Source organism: Narcine bancroftii, chromosome 3, assembly GCF_036971445.1.
Source record: "Narcine bancroftii isolate sNarBan1 chromosome 3, sNarBan1.hap1, whole genome shotgun sequence".
NCBI classification, from domain to species: Eukaryota; Metazoa; Chordata; class Chondrichthyes; order Torpediniformes; family Narcinidae; genus Narcine; species Narcine bancroftii.
The window spans coordinates 353,808,393-353,828,499 of NC_091471.1; the positions used below are offsets into that span (position 1 = coordinate 353,808,393).

Sequence of the window (20,107 nt, forward strand, 5' to 3'; positions counted from 1 at the left end):
GCGACACTTCTCAGATCTGTCTCACTCCTGTTCGCTTCCTCATTGCCTTCTGTGATTCTTCCAACAACTGTGGCATCATCGGTAAATTCATAGATGGCATTCGAATTGCGTCTGGACACACAGTCATGGGCACAGAGAGTAGAGCAGAGGGATAACCATGTCTGTGATGGTCAGTGAGAATGAAATGCTGATATCGATCCATCCTAACTGTGGTCCTTCTGATGAGGATGCCAAGGGCTGCCGTTGATGAAAAACAGCCTGATGTCTGTGTTGCTGTTGTCTAAGTGATGCAGGGCTTAGTGGAGAAGCAATGGGAAGAGCTTCTTCCCACGGGCTGTGAGACTGTTGAATGACTGATGAACTGCACAAATAAACCCTCTGTGACTCAAATATTTATTTAACAACTTATTTTAATATTAGTATACAAGCTCTGGGCATATGCATCATTTGTCTGTATACAAGTCTGCAGTCTGTTGTGCCGAGGTCCAGAGACTTGAACAATCAAATGACAACAAATGAACAATAATGAGATCAACATCCCTAAAATTTTACATTAGCTGTTAACAGTCCAGTGATGGGAATAACAGTCCAATGTGAGCAACACACCACATGATGGGGTGGTTGTTCATGAGATACTTGGGATCCGTGGTGATTGGTTTGAGGCTTGGTTTGGCCATCGAAGAGGGTAATGGTGGAAGGGTGACATTCCAGCTGGAAGTCTGGGAGCAGCAGTGCTGTGGGAATCTGTGCTGGGACCTCGATCATAAAAATAAATAATCTGGATTAAAATGTAGGTGGACTGATTAGCAAATCCAGAAACAGAAATGGACCACATCCTGGTGAACCCTCTCCAGAGCCTCCACATCCTCCCTCTAATTAGGTGAGCAGAACTGCACACTATACTCCGAATGGGGCCTAGTCAAAGTTGCAAATAACACCTGACCAGAGACGTTTCCTCCTCCCCTCTCTGCCTTCCAGAGAGACCTCTCCCTCCGTGACTCCCTCATCCGCTCATCCCTTCCCACCAATCACACATTTGGCACCATCCCGTGACCGCAGAAAATGCCACACCTCTGCCTTCATCACCATTCCATAAACAGCCCATTCAAGTGAAGCAATGCTTCACTTGGGTATCTGTGGGAGTTATCTACTGCATCCAGTGCTTCCATTGTGGCCTTCTATACATCGGAAAGACCAGATGCAGACTGGGAGATCGCTTTGTTGAGCACCTTTGCTCTGTCTGGATCAGCGGCAGGGATCTCCCAGTGGCCAACCACTTCAATTCTGCATTCCACCCCCAAGCTGACATGTCTATATATGGCCTCACATACTGTCACACCAAGACCACCCGCAAATTAAAGGAACAACACTTAATTTTACGTCTGGACACTCTCCAACTAGATGGCATTAATGTCGACTTCTCCAGGTTCTGCTAACCCACTCTGTTGTTCCTCCCTTCCCTTTCCTTCTTTCTTCCAGCTCTATACTCCCTTCGCTCTTCATTCCCAGAACCATCCTTCCTTTCCCTGATTGCTGGTGTTCCCTTCCTCCCTTATCCACATGACCTCCCGCCGCGGAGACCGTGCTTCTCCCCCTGCCCGAACCCCCCCCCCACCATTTTATTTGGGCACCTGCCGACCATTTTTTCAAACCCTTACAAAGAGCAACACCTCACGTAACAAGAATTCACTCCATCTGCCATTTCTTGCCCATATCTCCGACTGATCCACATGCTGCCACTGAATCCTTTGGCCACCTTCCCTGCCGCTCAAAGCTCTGCTAGGTTTTGCCATGTGAGAAAGGACTCTGCAGGTTATCCGTACACATAACAATCAACAATTCAATCCTATGGGCCTCGATCTTCTGGATCGGCCTACCATGAGGGATCTTTTGTTCACTGCATTTTGACAAAACATTCTTGTCATCCAAGCATTGAGCATCTCACCATCCTGATCAGAAAATATTTACTAGAATGATCCCAGGAATTAAAGGGTTAACACAGGAGAAACATTTATCGGCTCTTGGACTGTACTCATTGGTGTGCAGAAGGAGGGGTTAGGAAATTCATAGAGACGTTTCAAATGCTGAACAGCCTGGAGTAGATGTGGCAAGGTTGCTTCCAATGGTAGGGGAGTCTTGGACAAGAGGACACAACTTCAGGATAAAAGGACACAAATTAAAGACAGATGCGGAAAAAATTCTTTAGCCAGAGACACAAGTCTGTGGAACTTGTTGCCACAGGTGGCTGTGGAAGTGAGGCTACTTCAGGCAAGAGATGGACAGGCATTTGATTTAGTCAGGGCATCAAGGGTTATGGGGAGAAGGCCAGGGGGTGGGGCTGTGGGAGGATGGATCAGCTCATGATTAGCATGGCGGAGCAGATACAATGGGCTGACTGGCCTACTATTGCCCCTATATCTTGTGACCCTCGTCTTTCATCCTTAAGAACATGCTGGTCCTGAACTCCAAACAACTGGGCCTTAAAAGTCTCCCATACGTCAGCTGTGGATTTACCCACAAACAGCTGCCCCAGTCTCCTTAACCAGTTCCTCCCCAGTACTGCTGTCAATAGCTTTCACTGAATTCAGCACCGTCCCAAGGCCCAGTCTTATCCTTTTATCCACAACCATCTTAAAACTATTGGATCAGAAGGATCAATAGGACAGAGGGCTTCAGCTCTACACAAGAACACACACGACATGAAAAATGTGGGATGGCCTCCCATATTAAAACAAAGTCCAGTATCACATCTAATAATATCACAGCAGTCTGATATTATTAGCGCACGATTGTACAGACAGTCCCATGGAGCTATACAGCACAATGACAGATCCTTCAGCCCAACCCGATCACATCAGCCAGGGTTTCTACCCAAATGCACCCCATTTACCTGTGTTTGGCCCACGTCCCTCTAACCCTTCCCTCTCCAGTGCCTGTCCTTTAAAGATCATTATCCCTGTCTCTACCACTTCTCGTTCCACCTCTGTGAAAAAAATTCCCCATTCAGTCTTTCCCCTCTCACCTTAAACCAGTGACTCTCAACCTTTTTATCCTACTCACATTCCACCTTACTAACAGAGCACCTCTAGCATCCTATGCCTTAAACCTATGCCCTTTAGTCATGGACTGCCCTACTCTGTAAAGAAAAAGAGACCATGACAATCTAACATATCCACATCTCTCACAATGTTATACACCCCCTCAGCCTCCTACATTCCAGGGAGTCCCAGTCTATCCAGCCTCTCCTTGTAACTCAAGCCCTTCCAGCACGTGTGTTTTGACCTTCTGGACGAGCGCATCATCCGGCACAAGGATCATACAATGAAGTTCCATTTCAGGCATAGTATACTCAGCATTAGTGGGTGCCTATTCTCGAACAGCATCACCTTGTCAGAGGCGACAATGGAAGATCATAACATCACAGAGCAACCACTCGAAAAGTGGCGGCACAGATAACACGACGCTGATACAGCGCTACAGACCCAGGTTCGAATCCCGCACTGCCTGTAAGGAGTTTGTACGTTCTCCTCATGTCTGCGTGGGTTTTCCCTGGGGGCTCCAATTTCCTCCCACCCTTCAAAACGTACAGGGGCTGGAGGTTGATTAGGATATTTGAAGGGTACGGGCTCATGGGTCATGCTGTACATCTAAATTATTTTTTAAAAGTTAAGAATCCACGGACACTCAGCGACTCTGGGGGGACTCTCTTTTGTTTCTCTTTCTCCGACTGTAAGGGCACCGGGCAATTTCTGCTGATGGCAAATCCTTGACTGCCTCATGGCAGACTCAATGCAGTTTTGTGTAACATTACATCTGTTTTATTATATGACTATAAAAGAATTCTGAATCTCAAAGAAGTCTGAAGAACAGCACCTCCAGGTTCAAGAACTGTTATTGTCTATCAGTCTCGTGAACCTCCCCGTACCACCCTAACTATAAAATACTCCAGAACCACCAAAAGATCCGTCTGCACATTTTTCTTGTAGTAACTACAATTGCTGATACTTCTCTAACTATTCTTTTATTTATCCTCTCTTTTTCAGTCTTGGCATATTGTGGAAATTAACTTTATACCACTGTAGTAGGTGTGGTTGCAGCAAGCAAGAATGCTGGACATGCACTGGACAATAAACTCTTGACTGCCCTGTTAGAACTTCATGATAAAGCAAATGTGTCACCTTTATGTACTAACAATATCACAGGTAACCACCCCATAGATCACACAAGAGCGTGACCCTTCTGTATCAGGATCGCACCATAAAAATCACCCACCAATAGGCTTAGAGACAGTTTCTTCCCCACAGCCATCAGGGTCCTGAACGAACCCCACAACAGTGCTCTTTCTCTGCCCTTGCTCGGTGCTAACATAGGTGTTTCATTGTTAATCTATACCCTGTCAATTGTGCCCCTTACACAGCTGTACGAACATTAGATTGCTCACAGATGAACCCTTCTCACTGCACAAGGTACAAACATGATAAATAGAGGTAAAATGGCAACAGCCCTGCGTCAGACAGCGTTAGTATTCACCAACACTACAGGCTGACTGCCCAGAGTTAGAATTCTATCATACTGTGAGACAAAACAGATTCATAGCATGAGAGTTCTGTCCCATGGTACAGAGCCATTTTGTAGGGTGACTGCTTCAGATCAGAACCTCAGAATGAAGGTAATAAATCTTCATCTGAATCAGAGTGTTCACGAGAACACAGAAGCCCACTATCAGAATTGCACAAAAATCACAGGACTGACCCATGTCAGATGGACACATGATCACAGCCTTAGCATCATACAACAATATAATGGGACTGTTGCATGTCAGGACCACCTAATATCATATTGAGGCATGGAGTGGCACAGCAGGCTTTTTTTTGGGACTCTGATCAAAGTCTAGGGACCCTGTTCCCAGTGAAGCAGCTGGTTTCTTCCGTACTTCTCTCCTACCGACGCCATTAAAAAAAACAATAAACATTTATGTTACACTAGGCAAAAAGAAATCAAGGCTTTTACTTAAATATGCAGTGCCCCCCCCTCCCCACCAGGGGCCCCTGTTGAGAATGGCTGTGGTACAGCACAAACAGGCCACTAAGCCCATCATGTCCATGCTGTGCTTTTGGGCCACCTACACTAATCCTGTTTGTCTCCATTCGATCTATATCCTTCTATACCTTGTCCATCAAAGTTCATCTGCCTTTTAAACAGAGTGATCATATCCAATTTTACCACCTCCTCTGGCAGAGTTCAAGATATCAACCACTCCCCGAGCAGGATTTTTACTCTCTGGGTAAAAATCTTTCCCATCAGATCCTCCCTCTCACCTTAAACCTGCACCGAGGAGTAAAAACGAAAGTCTGCACACACCATGATCGAAGTAAAACCACAATGCTGGAGAAACTCAGCTGGTCAAACAGTGGACTCTATGTAGCAAAGATAAAGATGTTTATCAGTGTCTGATAAAGAGCCTGAGCCCTTCATCAAGGTGTGAGTAAAATGTAGGCAAGAGCCTGAATAATTTGATGAAGGGTGGGAGGGAGAAGAGCAGTCCCACAGGCATGTGGATAAGGGAGGGAGAGCACAGCAGAAAAGAGGGAGAGGGGTTGCCTCTGTGAATGAAGAGGAAATGGGCGGGGACAGGGTCGGCATCATGGGGGGCATTCGCAGGCCATACCCCCCCCCCCTTCCAAATGAGTTATTGTGCTTCACCACTCAATGAGATCTTGAATGGCAGTTTGTGCCCCCACCCTACAGTTACCTTAATGCACCCTGATTAAATTTGTTCTGACACGGACTCTGGGTGGAAAGCAGGAGGAAAGAAGATAGAGGGAGAGGGAAGAGCAAGAGAATGCAGAGTGGTCTCATAGAAACTGTAGACATTGGTTAATGACATCCGGTTGGAGAGTGCCCAGACTCATCCTCTGGTTTTGGTACCTCGAGCATGAAAAAAAGTTTTTGGCTACCTTCCCTACCGACGCCCCTCTATCTGGTATACGCTAAAGACTTAAGATCACCCAATTTATGAGCAAGCTCCACTATTTTCTAAAATTCATAAGCCCAGTCTATGTACATGTGCTTGTTCCTTTGAACCATGGATCTGGTTTCCTTCCTAGCTCCACCTTCAGAACGATGCCATTCAATGAAATACTGAGGAGGTACGGCTTCTGAATCCATTTTCAACATGGACAAAATCAACTTACCAATGTTTGTAAGAACAGAACCCAGGGAATGCCTGAAATCTTCTTCTGTCACTGCCCAGTCTCCGGTACTCCAGGGGGAGAAAAACTCCAGCCCATTAACAAAAGTCCCCTAATTGAAGCAACACCCTGGTGATTCGCCCCTGCATCTCTCCCAGTGCCAGGTCTGGAGTTAGAATCGCACAATGTTCGAGGACAACAAAACAATGGTGGGACCAAACAACCTTCCTGGGAGACTATCCCATGTCAGGAGAGGGCATGGTTAGCATAGCACTAAATTACACCGCCAGCGACTGGGGTTCGAATCCAGCGCTGTCTGTAAAGAGTTTGTAAGTTCTCCCCGTGTCTGTGTGGGTTTCCGCCAGCTACTCTGATTTCCTCCCACCCTCCAAAACCTACAGGAGGTTGTAGGTCAATTGGGTGGCACAGGCTTGTAGGCCAAGAGGGTCTGTTACTGCGCTGTATGTCTAAATTTAAAAAAATATATAATTTAATACCACAGCGCATGTCCCCAATATCAGTCCCATATCAGGAGTACAGGGCAGTGTAAATACCACATAGTCATAGAGGGTGTCTGCACGTTAGAATCACACATTAAGAGGTGATACTTCTGTATTAGGGTCAAACAAGATTATGAAGCATCTTTCCCAAGAGAATTGTACAGAAGCCCGATCCCCGGTAACAGGATCACACAATGTCGCAGTGTGGAAGCCCTGTGATGACAATCCTGAATGAGAAGAACCACAGCCCAGTGTTAGTAACAAACATTGTTGGGGCAACTGTCCTGTTACAGAATCACTCAATAAATGAGACACCCTTGTCCTCACCCTTAACAATTTTTCCTTTAACTCATCCCACTACCTCCAGGTTAAAGGAGTAGCCATGGGTACCCACATGGGTTCCAACTATGCCTGCCTGTTTGTGGGCTCTGTGGAACAAACATGCTACAAGCCTACACAGACAAAGACACCCCCCCCCCCCCCCTCCACCACATCTCTTCCTCTGGTACATCGACGACTACATCGGCCTCATGTGAATTTGGCAGCCAATTTCCACCCAGACCTCAAACTCACTTGGTCTGATCACACTTTCCACTTTCTGGATCTCTCCGTCTACTTGTCCTGGACTACTTGTCCTCACACACTATCCCCTGCAAGGACTCCATTCCTTTAACTCAATTTCTCCATCTCTGCCACATCTGCTTCCAAGATGAGGTCTTCCAGTCCAGAGTTTCTGAAATATCTGCCGCCTTCTGCAAACGTGGCTTCCCCTCCACCATTATCAACTCAGCCCTGACTCGCATCTCCTCCATTCTCGCTCATCTGCCCTACCAAACAATAAACACAGAATCCCACTTGTCCTCATCTACCACCCCACCAGTCTCCGCATCCAACACATTATCCACCGAATTTCTGGCACTCACTACAAGACCCCACCACCAGACACATTTTTCCTTCTCCTCCCCTCTCATCCTTCTGTAGGGACCGCTCCCTCTGTGACCCCCTTGTACACTCTTCCCTCCCCACCCATTGCATCTTCTACTGTGGTCGTAGGAGGTTTAATACCTGCACCCACATCTTCTCCCTCACCATGGTTCAAGGTCCCAGAGCTTTCAAGTGAAGCAACACTTTACCTGTGCCTCCAAAGAACTTATTTACTGTGTCCAGTGCAACCTCTGTGGCCTTCTCTACATCAGAGAGAACGGTTGCAGATTGAGATCACTTTGCCCAGCACCTCCTCTCCATCCACAACAAAAGTGACCTCCCTGTAGCCAACCATTTCAAACCATTTCACTCTCAAGTTCACATTGTCCATGGCCTTTCACACTACCCCACCCTGATCACCCGCAGATTAGAGGAACAACACCTCATGTTTTGTCTGGGCACTCCCCAACCCCAGGGCATGAACATCGAGTTCACTGCATTCCACTACTCAGCTTGGCTTCCCCCCCCCCTCCCCTTAACTAGTTATTCCAGTTCCTACTTCCTTTCTCTCTCCACCTAACCTGGACTACTCCCCCAGTCCTGCAGTGTCTCCCTGCCCTCTCCACCTGTCATCTCCCAACCTTACCACATCTCTCATTCCTACCACATCTCTCGTTCCCCCCACACCTTGATGAAGGGCTCCAGCCCGTAACGTTCATGATATATCTTTACCTTTGCTACATAAAAGCACCATTTGACCTGCTGAGTTTCTCCAGCATTTTTCACTTAACCATTTTTCGACAGAATCCTGTGTTTTACCAGTGAGACAGGCAGCTATCGGATCAAACAACACAACAACCGTATTATCTGGGGCACAGGACATACTCATGTGAGAGCCCCATGTCAGGATCACACAACACAATATCTATCAGGTGACTGTGATGTACAAGAATCACACTATAAAGGTGACAAATCCTTAATAGGATCAAACAAGATCACAGAGTGACAAGACCATATCAGGATCACACAGCAACGCGACCATCACATCCGAAACATAGCATGACCATTTTGTGTCAGGAGCAAATTATTCTAGTATGACCATCCATGCCAGGGACACAATATTGGAGTGTGTCACAACGGACAACTATGCATCAGGAATATAAAGGGCTGTACTTTACTGTGTGGAGACGCCTTTCCCATATTAGCATCGGATAGTACATTCAGTTTATATTATGTTACAGCATAAGTTTTACATTTAAGGATACAGTTGATGGAACACTGGCCCAGGGTCAGCCCCTCTCCCCTGTGGTCAGACAAACCCCCCCCCCCCATGGATTCACCCCCCCCCCCCTCACTAACCCTGGCTTTGGCACTCACCTCTAAATGTAGCTTCGTGCTCCCCCCAATCCTGGCATCAGTCCCCCATCCCCTCTAACCTCAGTGTCGCCTTCCTCCCCTCTCTAACCCCGGGGTCAGCCCTTCACCCCTCTCTCTAACCGCAGGGTCAGCCCCCCCTCTCTCCCCCTCTCTCTAACCCCAGGGTCAGCCCCCCCTCTCTCTCTCTAACCCCAGGGTCAGCCCCCCCTCTCTCTCTCTAACCCCAGGGTCAGCCCCCCCTCTCTCTCTCTAACCCCAGGGTCAGCCCCCCCTCTCTCTCTCTAACCCCAGGGTCAGCCCCCCCTCTCTCTCTCTATCCCCAGGGTCAGCCCCCCCTCTCTCTCTAACCCCAGGGTCAGCCCCCCCTCTCTCTCTAACCCCAGGGTCAGCCCCCCCTCTCTCTCTAACCCCAGGGTCAGCCCCCCCCTCTCTCTCTAACCCCAGGGTCAGCCCCCCCTCTCTCTCTCTAACCCCAGGGTCAGCCCCCCCTCTCTCTCTCTCTAACCCCAGGGTCAGCCCCCCTCTCTCTCTCTAACCCCAGGGTCAGCCCCCCCTCTCTCTAACCCCAGGGTCAGCCCCCCCCTCTCTCTAACCCCAGGGTCAGCCCCCCCCCCCCAAAGCTCTTGTATCACAGGACAAGATTCAGACAGTCAGTATTAGACAGTGTCAGACCTAATTAAGCTGACAGTGAATAAATAGCATTTTGGTGCTTGCCTGCCGCACCCCTACATTTCAAAAACACACAACAGATTACTGCACTAGGATAATTGTCCAAATTAGAATCACATAACCGGTAACAATCCCTTCTGAGTTTCACAGTGGTGGTCCTCTGTTGGTGTCCAACCTCAAGAGTAAGATTCCTGTGTTAAGACACAATATTAGGGTCACGGATCTTAACACCACTGGCTGATGGTGTTCTCGCACACTCTTCCTCAGCCGAGTTTGACCCGCGGCACCCCACCCCCCCTTCCTTCATCACAGGTACTGGTTCCCACCCCAATGCCCCAGGAACTGGCTCCTAGCCCCTTTATCCACTAACACACTGCACATACCAGAGTCACTCTGTAAACAACCCCACAGCAACTCCTCCTCCCTCCCCACAGTCTCCTCCCTCTTCTGCCCTCAACCACCACCTACCCCACCACCCTACCCTTTCCCCATTCCCCTCCCTCACCTCCCTCTCTATTCTTAACCCTCTCATCCATCCTCTCCTTCCCCTCCCTCCTCTCTCCCCATCCCCTCCAACCGCCTCAACCCACCATTCCCCCCACCTCTCTCCTCTCCCCCACTTTCCTCCTCCACCCCCGCTGACCTTCCCTCCCCTCGCTGTCCCCAACCCCACCCCCCCCGCTGTCCCCAACCCCACCCCCCCCCGCTGTCCCCAACCCCACCCCCCCCCGCTGTCCCCAACCCCACCCCCCCCGCTGTCCCCAACCCCACCCCCCCCCGCTGTCCCCAACCCCACCCCCCCCGCTGTCCCCAACCCCACCCCCCCCGCTGTCCCCAACCCCACCCCTCCCGCTGTCCCCAACCCCACCCCCCCGCTGTCCCCAACCCCACCCCCCCCGCTGTCCCCAACCCCACCCCCCCCCGCTGTCCCCAACCCCACCCCCCCCCGCTGTCCCCAACCCCACCCCCCCCCGCTTTCCCCAACCCCACCCCCCCCGCTGTCCCCAACCCCACCCCCCCCCGCTGTCCCCAACCCCACCCCCCCCCGCTGTCCCCAACCCCACCCCCCCCCGCTGTCCCCAACCCCCCCCCCGCTGTCCCCAACCCCACCCCCCCCGCTGTCCCCAACCCCACCCCCCCCGCTGTCCCCAACCCCACCCCCCCCGCTGTCCCCAACCCCCCCCCCCCGCTGTCCCCAACCCCCCCCCCCCCGCTGTCCCCAACCCCACCCCCCCCCCGCTGTCCCCAACCCCACCCCCCCCCACCGCTGTCCCCAACCCCACCCCCCCCCACCGCTGTCCCCAACCCCACCCCCCCCCCCGCTGTCCCCAACCCCACCCCCTCACACCCCCCCACCCCCCGCTCACCTTCCTCCTGCCGCGGAGGCAGCTTGACCGGGTTCTCCAGCAGCGACTTGAGCACCCCGTGGCTGGGCGGCAGGTACGGGGGGTTCACCGCCATGGGCCGGGCCATCCTCTCCCCTCGCTCACCAGCCTTCTGCCGAATGCACGGAGCGGCGGCGCTCGGGGGACAAGCCGGCGCGGAGGGGCCGAAGAGCTGCGGCTGCACACACCTTCAAACCTCTGCCATCCGCTCCCTCCTCCCCGCGGCCCCGAAACAACCTGACGTCAAGGATCTGGGGAATAATATTTTGCTTCTCTCCTCTGCACGAAGCGTGTGTGTGAGCCAGCACATTGACGCCCCTCTCTCTCTGCAGAAGATCCCAGCCAAGTCATGTGAACGAGGCGGAGTTGACCCACTTTTGACCAATCGCCTTTGCACCGCTCACTGTAAACTTCTTCCCTCCCTGAGCCGCTCACATTGGTGACCATGTGTGCATCGCCGGCGCTGCAACCCTCCCCACGTCCCCACACTGTCGGGACGAGCACAACTCTCGACCAGTCGGTCCGCTGTGATTGCAGCAAAGAGGCTTCATGCAGGAGAAAGGAGGTCCAGAGGACCTGCAGTCCAGCCCCTTCAGCCCTCGATGTTGTGCCGACCTCTATATTCCTACCTAAAGATAGATATAGATTTAAAAAAACCTTCCTACCTCGTAGAGAACATTGCCGAACTACTCTGCCCAATAGCACTGACCTGCACCTCCAGACCCTTCCCATCCATGGACCTGTCCAAAGTGTTACAATTGAGTTGGCCTTCAGCTGCCAGCTCATTCCACATTCTCTGTGTGAAGTTCCCCCTGTTGTTTGCACCAGGAGTTTGCGGAGGCTTGGTACAACACCCAGGCAAATTTCTACAGCTGTGCGTGTGTTGACCGGCTGCATCATAGCCTGGTTCCAGGGACACCAATTCCCCGGAGCGTAAAGCCCAGCAAAAGGTAGTGGACTCAGCCCAGGACATCACAGGTAAAACCCTTCCCACCACGACATCAGTAAAAGCCCTCCCTCCCATTGAGAGCATCTACAGGGAACGCTACCGACGGAGAGCACCTGCAATCATCGAGGATCTGCACCACCCAGCACTCGATCGGTTCTTGCTGCTACCCTCAGGAAAGAGGTAGAGGAGCCACAGGACTCACACCACCAGGTTCAGGAACAGCTGCTACCCCTCCACCATCAGATTCCTCAACAAGCAGTTCAAGAAGGAAATGAAAAGAATTGACTCAGTGGAATTTCTTGTTTATTTTTATTGAGTGACAACATTGTTTGACTGGTTTAATGTATCTTAGATTTTGTACTTTAAATGGATGGGGGGGGAGGTAGGGAGGGGGGGAGGTAGGGAGGGAGGGAGGGTGGAGAAAATGACACTATATATTTGAAAAGGAAAATGTATGTATCTTGATCAATGTGGTTTATAGTGTGAAAAATAAAAAAAATTTTAAAAAACCAGTTCAATCAGGGACTCATTTTAGGATACTTCATTGATTGTTATCCTTTTGTATTGCACAGTCAGTTTGTTTACAATCCTTTATTTATTTTCATGTACGTTGGGTACAGTTTTTTTTGCACTACCAATAAGTGATAATTCTGTCTCGCCCGCAGGAAAAAATCTCAGAGTTGTTTGGGATGTTGAGTATGTACTTTGTCAATAAATCTGAAATCTAATGTTTCCTCTAAACCTTTCCCCTTTCACCCTTAACTCATGCACTCTGGTTTGTGTCTCACCTACCCTCAGTGGAAAAAAGCCTACGTACACTTACTGTGTCTATACCCTTCATAATTTTAAATACCTCTATTAAATTTCCCCTCATTCTTCAACTCCCCAGGAAATAAAGTTCTGTTTAACCTTTCCCTGTTACATCCTAGTAAATCTTCTTTGCACTCTTTATATCTTATTGATATCTTTCCTGTACTTAGGTGACCAAAACTGCACATAATACTCCAAATTTGACATCACCAATGTCTTCTACAACTTTACCTAACATCCCATCTCCTGTACTCGATGCTTTGATTTATGAAGGCTAATATGCCAAAAGCTCTCTTTGCCACCCTATCTATCTGTGATGCCACTTTCAGGTAATTATGTATCTGAATTCCCAGATCCTTCTGTTCTACAACACTCCTCAGTGCCCTACCATTTACAGTTTCTTGGTTTGGCCTTACTTTCATCCATGTGCCAAAGAGTATCTTAAATCCCCCTATTATTCCAGCTCCACCACCACCCTGACAAGACATTCCAGGAACCCACAACTCTGTAAAAAAAAATTCCCCTAATTTCTCCCCTAAACCTTTCTCCTTCCACTTTGTACAGATGTCCTCTGGTGTTTGCTACTCCCATCCTGGCTCTCTACCTTATCTATATCTCTCAGAATCTTGTTGACCTCTATTATATCACCTCTCATCCTTCTTCAGAGAGAAAAGGCCTAGCTCTGCTAATCTTGCCTCATTTTCCAATCCAGGCAACATTCTGGTAAATCTCCTCTGCTCCCTCTCCATAGTGTCCACACCCTTCCTATAATGAGGTGGCCAGAATTAAATTCAATACTCTAAGTGTTCGTCTCACCAGAAATTTGTAGAGTTGCCACATGTCCTCTCTAGACTCAAACCCCTGGCTAATGAAGCCCAGCATCCCATAGGCCTTCTTAACTCTCCTATCAACCTGTGCAGTGACCTTGAGAGATGGATGGATTTGAACCCCACTGTTCTTCCACACTTTTGTGTCTTCTTCAGCTAACAAGCCAGCCAGACAGCTAGGAACATCTAGTTTGGTCATTTGATACTTAATAATCCCAAGTATTATTGTGCACAGATCAAAACAAAGAGTTCTTTTTTGAGTTGAGCTGAGAGTTTATTTTCATATACATCTAAATTAAATACCCCAATATGCCAAGGCAGAATTTAAATTTTTTTAATTTAATTTTTTTTTAATTGAGACGTACAGCATGGTAACAGGCTCTTTCAGAAAAAGAGATAATACATATAAAAGAGTAGATAAATAAATATTTACAGTTGCAGTTAGTGCAAAAACAAAAGTGATGTTTCAATGGGGTAGACACATCTTTTGGTGATCCCAGTGAGTGGAGAAGTTCAAGGGCCTGGTAGCTGGTTTTCGGTGTTCATTGAAGTTCATTGTTTTTGAACCTTGAGGTGCCGGACATCAGGCTCCTGTACCTTCTGCCTGAAGATAGTAGTGAGAAGAGGTACACCAATACTTTTAAGATGTTGGAGGAGATTTGATACTCTATCAAACTTCTACAGGGGCACTGACTGGTTGCATCATAGCTTTGTTGAGAATTCACCTGCTTAGGAATGCCTCAAGTAGCAAACACAGCCAAGTCCAATACAGGCTCCAACCTCTCTCCCACTGATGGCATCTCTGTGAGGCAGCCATCATCATAAAAGACCCCCATCACCCTGCTCACAACCTCTTCTCGCTGCTGCCACCAACGTAGTGTCTAAGAAGCTTCAAGGCAGACTCATGAATATAATTGTGGGAACAGGCCCTTTGGCCCAACTTACCTATGCCAACTAAAATGGCCCACCCACACAGGTCCCACCTTCCTGATTTTGGCCCGTATCTTCCCAAACCCACCCAATTCATGCATCCAATTTTCTTTTCTTAAACATTGCAATAGTACCTACCTCAACCACCTTCTCCTGCAGCCGAAACATCCACCACCCTCTGTCCCAAAATGTTATCCCTCTGGTTCCTGTTAAATCTCTCCATGCACTCCTCCCCCCAACCCCACCCCCATCACCTCGCCCCTGCACCTTAACCCTATGTTGTCTGAGTAAAAGACACTCTGTGAAGGGGATAGAGGGATAGCTAGCACGAGTAAGCAACAAATCTAGTGGGATTTGGCAGGCAAGGAGCTGGTGCTGCTTGCTTTATGTTGTATTACAGCCCCAATGATATGGCAGTTGGTGAGTTAATTGGCTGTTGTAAGTTATTCCCAGTGTGTGGGTGGGTGACAGAATCAGGGGAGTTGATGGGAATGTGGAGAAAATAAAAGGATGTGTAGGATTGGTGCCGATGGACTTTGTGTTGGGTGTAGATTCAGTCAGACAGAAGGCCCCGTGCTATATGAAGTGAAACACAAAAGTCTGCAGATGATGTGATTGTAGTAAAAACCCACAGAAATGCTGGAGGAACTCAGCTGGTCTCGCAGCATCCACAGGGGTAAAGATATATTACTGACATTTTGGGCCTGAGCCCTTCTTTAAGGTCTAAACAGATAACAGTAAGAATAAAGACTGAAGACAGGATGGGGGAGGGACTCCGTGCCAACAAAAGGTGTTAACTGGACATGACAAGAGGAAAGGTGAGAAATGATTTTGGCTCTGTGAAAGGAGACAGAGGGAAAAAGTGGAGGGGAGGGAGAGAGAGAGAGAGAGAGAGAGAGAGAGAGAGAGGAAAGGCCACGAGGAAGAAGAAGGGGGATGGGGTTAACGGAAATCAGAGACATTGATTAATGTTATCCAGTTGGAGGGTGCCCAGATGGAAAATGAGGCGTTGTTCCTCCAATTTTCAGGTAGTTTCAGTCTGGCAGTGCTGAGACCATGGACAGACATGTCGGCAAGGGAATGGGACAGAGTGCTGTATGACCCTGTGATTGTAGGGTCTGTGTACCTTGGTGCATTCAAGGGTATTTGGTTACATAGTAGTGAAGGGAGTTTTCTCACCTGTTTACTGTGCTCAGGTGTGTATTGTGGGCAGGTAATGTTGATCGCAGATCCCTGATCCCCGAGGAGCACACCAAGGTGAATCGGCTGAAAGTGCTCCCATGAATCACTAAGTGACATTTGCAAATTAAGTCCCTGTGAGAAGTCTCAGCAATGAACTCTAATGGTTTTGGAGATTATTACCGGTGATAAATCTCGGACAGGAGAAGCAATTAGTGGTCAATCACATTTTACAAAAAAAGGGATAAGCCACCAGACCCATATGAAATGTATCTCAGACCAATGAAGGAAAGGAAGAATATAAGAAAATAAGAAATAGGAGCAGGAGTCGGCCATCCGGCCCATCAATCCTGCTCCGCCATTCAATGAGATCACGGCTGATCTGATAATCAGATCATCTCCACTTACCTGCCCTTTCCCCACATCCCTTAATTCCCCTACATTATGAAAATCCACTAGAACAGAGTGTAGATCGTTGATGATTGCTGCTGCTTTCTGATGGCAGCGTTCCCTGGAGATGAGACCAGAGAGCTACCCTTTCCCCTGATCACTACTCAGTTTATCTTCTGCCCCCCCCACCCCCCACCCGCAACCTATATCCAGCTATGACCTCTTACCCAGGTTTCTCCCCCTGCCCCTTCCTCCCTCCCTCCTCATCTCCTCTTTATTCAGGCACCTGCGTGCTTTGGTTTGTACTTGATGAAGGGTCTAGGCCCAAAATGTTGGTTACCCTTTACTTCCTATGGATGCTGCTGAGTTCCTTCAGCATGCCCTCGACCCTAGCATCTGCAGACTTGTCACCCGGATGAGCTCGGAAACCATTCGCTGTTCACTCACTGCAATTTAAATTAAACTTTAGACATACAGCATAGTAACAGGCCCTTTTTTGGCCCATGAGCCCGTGGAGCCCAATTACTCCCAATTGACCTACAAGCCTTGGAATAATTTTGAAGGATGGGAGTAAACCGGAGACCCTGGAGGAGACCCATGCAGACACGAGGAGAATATACAGACTCCTTACAGACAGCGTGGGATTCGATCCCCAGTCGCTGCTGCCGTAACGGTGTTGTGGTAACCATTATTCTAACCCAGAAACTTGATTTACAGCTTTTATTTCAGATATCCAGCACCACTGAAGCCATAGTTGAGGGGGTCCTCTGCGGTTATCAACCCAATATCCACTGCTCTCCCCTTCCACATCGATGCGGATGGAGAAGTTTCTGGTAAACACATAGATGTCGTCCATGAGGCCCAAAGGCAGGTCCTGATGGACACCTCCGGTTTGATGTAGGCTGCGTCCATGCAAGCTCCCGATGCATGTTCGTAGAACTCAAACATCTTCTCCTTCTCCTCAAACATCCAGAAGAAAGATGTCATGGTGATGATGCGTGGGTGGTCGCCGCCCATGATGTGGTCAGAAGTCGAGTCAGCTCGCTGAAGACAATTCGGATCCACTGGGCACAGATCGGGGGCCTGATATTCAGCAGTTTCTCCACGGCCAAGGAGTAACATTGCTTGTTACACATCATGGTGACGTAATCCAGGCTACGCCTGCAGGTAGGTCTTGCGGTCAATGAGCTTTTCAGTGTCGCGTTGGAACAGGAAAATGTGGGGGTCACACTTCTTCACCAACTCACCACACAGCTCCATCACCAGTCGCAGGATGCTGTGGGTGTTTTTTTTTTCATCTTTCAAAAGTGGGGCCTCCCCCCACCCACCTCTACTTGGATCTAATGCAGCCGATACCAAACCCCACTCTGGTACGACACTGACACCACCCCCCACCCCACCCCCGACCCCGTCTGATGCCACCAAAAAATCAGTGCGGCCCACCATTAAACCACTGACTCACCATCTGGCACCTTTTTTATGTATTTGCTCCGCCTAACTTTAGAACCTGGCTACCCCCCTGGGTACCGGAGCCTGAAACCAATCCCTCAGCGGGACAAGGGTGGCTTCTTTCCCCCCACCCCACCCCTTTTTTGCCATCAGATTCCTAAATGATCAATGAACCAAAGACACTTTGCCTTTTTCTGTTTCTTGCACTACCTCATATATTTTGAAATGTAGTTTATATAAATGTTTGCACTGTGACGCTGCCACAAAACAAGGAATTGGGTGACATGTTCACGACAGTAAATTCTGATTCTGCCTCTGAAGACCAGCATATCTAGGCTAAAGAACAGTTCTTTTGCCAACAGCGATCAGACTCTCGAACCTCCCGGTACTACCATAAACTACTCCGGGACGACAAAAAGGTCTGGCTGCACTATTGAAACATGGCTTTTTTTTTCTTGCACCAACTGCAATTTATTTATCTAAACTTATTATCTCCTTCTCTGCCTTCAATGTATGTTATTGTAGATGGTATGTCTCATGTACCTGCGCGGCTGCAGCAAGAAGTTTGTTAGAGTTGTGCATTGTACTTACGTATATGACAATAAACTCTTACATTAGGAATGACAATGGTTTAATCTTCCGTTGTAACGAGGCCAGAGGACCCCAAAACCCAACAGCAATAGATATGCACGACAAAGAGTTACTTAAACAAAAGTTGCTTTTAATTATCTTTGAACATGAAAATAGAATCAAACTTGAACTTATCTCTATTGACTCGCATATCCCCCTTCTAATTCTAAGCGCACGTGTGTGTACGTTCAGCAAAGCTCTTTGGTTCCCAGTCCAATCTCGCTGGTCGCAGGCAATTCTTGTACTGTGCACAGAAGTTAACATTAATAAAGTTCACCAGGCTTTGATGCTTAACAGGTAAATGGTTACCGCTCAGAAGGGTTCTTGTTGGTTCTCAGAGAGAGAGTTTTTCTTGTTCCAGGACATTCTCCACAACTTTCCCCCTTCAGATGATAAACTCTTTCTTTCAGGTCATCACAGAGTTCCTTTCTGTTTCTCCTATTCCAAGGGAAACACTGGACAGCCAGTCCTCTCCTTTGACCAGGCCATCTTCCAAAGCTTGCCAGCTTGTCCCTCGGGAACTGATGTCTGTGTCTCTCTCCTCTCTCTCTCTCACTCCCTCCTATCTGAGAGCAAAGCTTGCTTTTTTCTCTACCTTCTGCCTGCAAAGATCACATGACCCTCCAGACAACATTCTGTTTTCCAGACAAAGCTGCTACTGTCTGTTGTTACATTTGTTGCCCTTTTGCAAACAACAGTCCATCATGAGTCTCTGAGCACTCTTACAAAAGCTCCTGGAAAAATTCTGTTTTTAAAGTGTTTGTGTGTGACCTGCTCTAACAAACCTTTCCCAGTTGATCTCCCAAACACCTCTATATAGTCTGTCACAGTGGGTTGAGCAGCATCTGTGAATGAAAATGTCAGAGTCTCAAGTGGAAATGTCCCCCGTCTCTTTCTCTCCACAGATGCTGTCTGGGCCTCTGAGTTCCTCCAGGAATTTGTTTTTTAAACGTTTATTTTTTTTTGGTCACCGTTTTGTCCTTATGTAGCTCGTTAACCTGCACGTCATTGGAAGGTGGGAGAGTACCAAAGCTTTTGGGGAGGGGTGGTAACCCATGAAGTCATAGGGAGAACGTGCAAGTTCCACACAGACAGCACCTACCAGGATTGAACCTGGGCTGCTGGCACTGTGGGGCAGTGGCTCCGCCGGGGGAGCCACTGGGCAGCTCTTCATTGGCCAAGGAACACTCAGCCTGACTCCCACACACCTTTGGAACACTGACACAGGGGAGACAGCAGATCCCGAACACTTCTGCTGAAAGGTCAGGTCAGGCCAGCCACCACTTTTTCCTGGTGCAACAATAGTAAATATCAGAGGGTAGGTGAAGGACAATTTAAGGGAGCTGTCAGAGGTATGTTTTTACACAGAGAGTGGTGGATGCCAGGAATCTCTTGCTGGGGGTGGTGGTGGAGGCTGGTACAGTAGGGACATTCAAATGACTGAAGTAAGAAACATAGAGGGTTACGGAGATGTGAGGGAGAGAAGGATTAGTGTTGTGAAGTGGTTTTACATAGGTTGGCACAATGTTCTCTGTGATCTCAGTACTTAATCGGGACAGCAAGATGGTGCGGCAGGTGGAGCTGCTGCTTCATAGCTTCAGTGGCCCCAGTTTGATCCTGACCTCTGGTGGTATCAGTGTGGAATTGGCACATTTTCCCCGTGTCCATGTTGGTTTCCCTCCGGATTCCTCCCAAAGCACATGACTTAATCAGTGACAGATCGGTGCCAGTGTATGTGTGGGTGAGGAGTCAAATCTGAAGTAGTTGATGGGAACGTTGGGAGAATCAGATTAACGTACGATTGGCATAAATGAGTGGCTGATTATCAGTTTCAATGATGGGCCCAAGGGCTTGTTTCTGTTCTGTGTGAATCTAAGACTCGATGAGGAGACTTTAC

The 20,107-nt window shown here is 48.7% G+C and overlaps 1 protein-coding gene across 1 annotated transcript in view; it reads right to left on the bottom strand.

The window, feature by feature from the left end:
• LOC138759445 (hepatic leukemia factor-like) overlaps positions 1–11,434 on the bottom strand; it is a 47,280-nt gene extending 35,846 nt beyond the window's left edge. Inside the window, exon 1 of the mRNA XM_069929882.1 lies at positions 11,029–11,434. Coding sequence (XP_069785983.1) covers positions 11,029–11,134 — 106 coding nt within the window. The 5' untranslated portion in view covers positions 11,135–11,434. The remainder of the gene's footprint in view (positions 1–11,028) is intronic.
• Between the last annotated feature and the right edge of the window lie 8,673 nt (positions 11,435–20,107).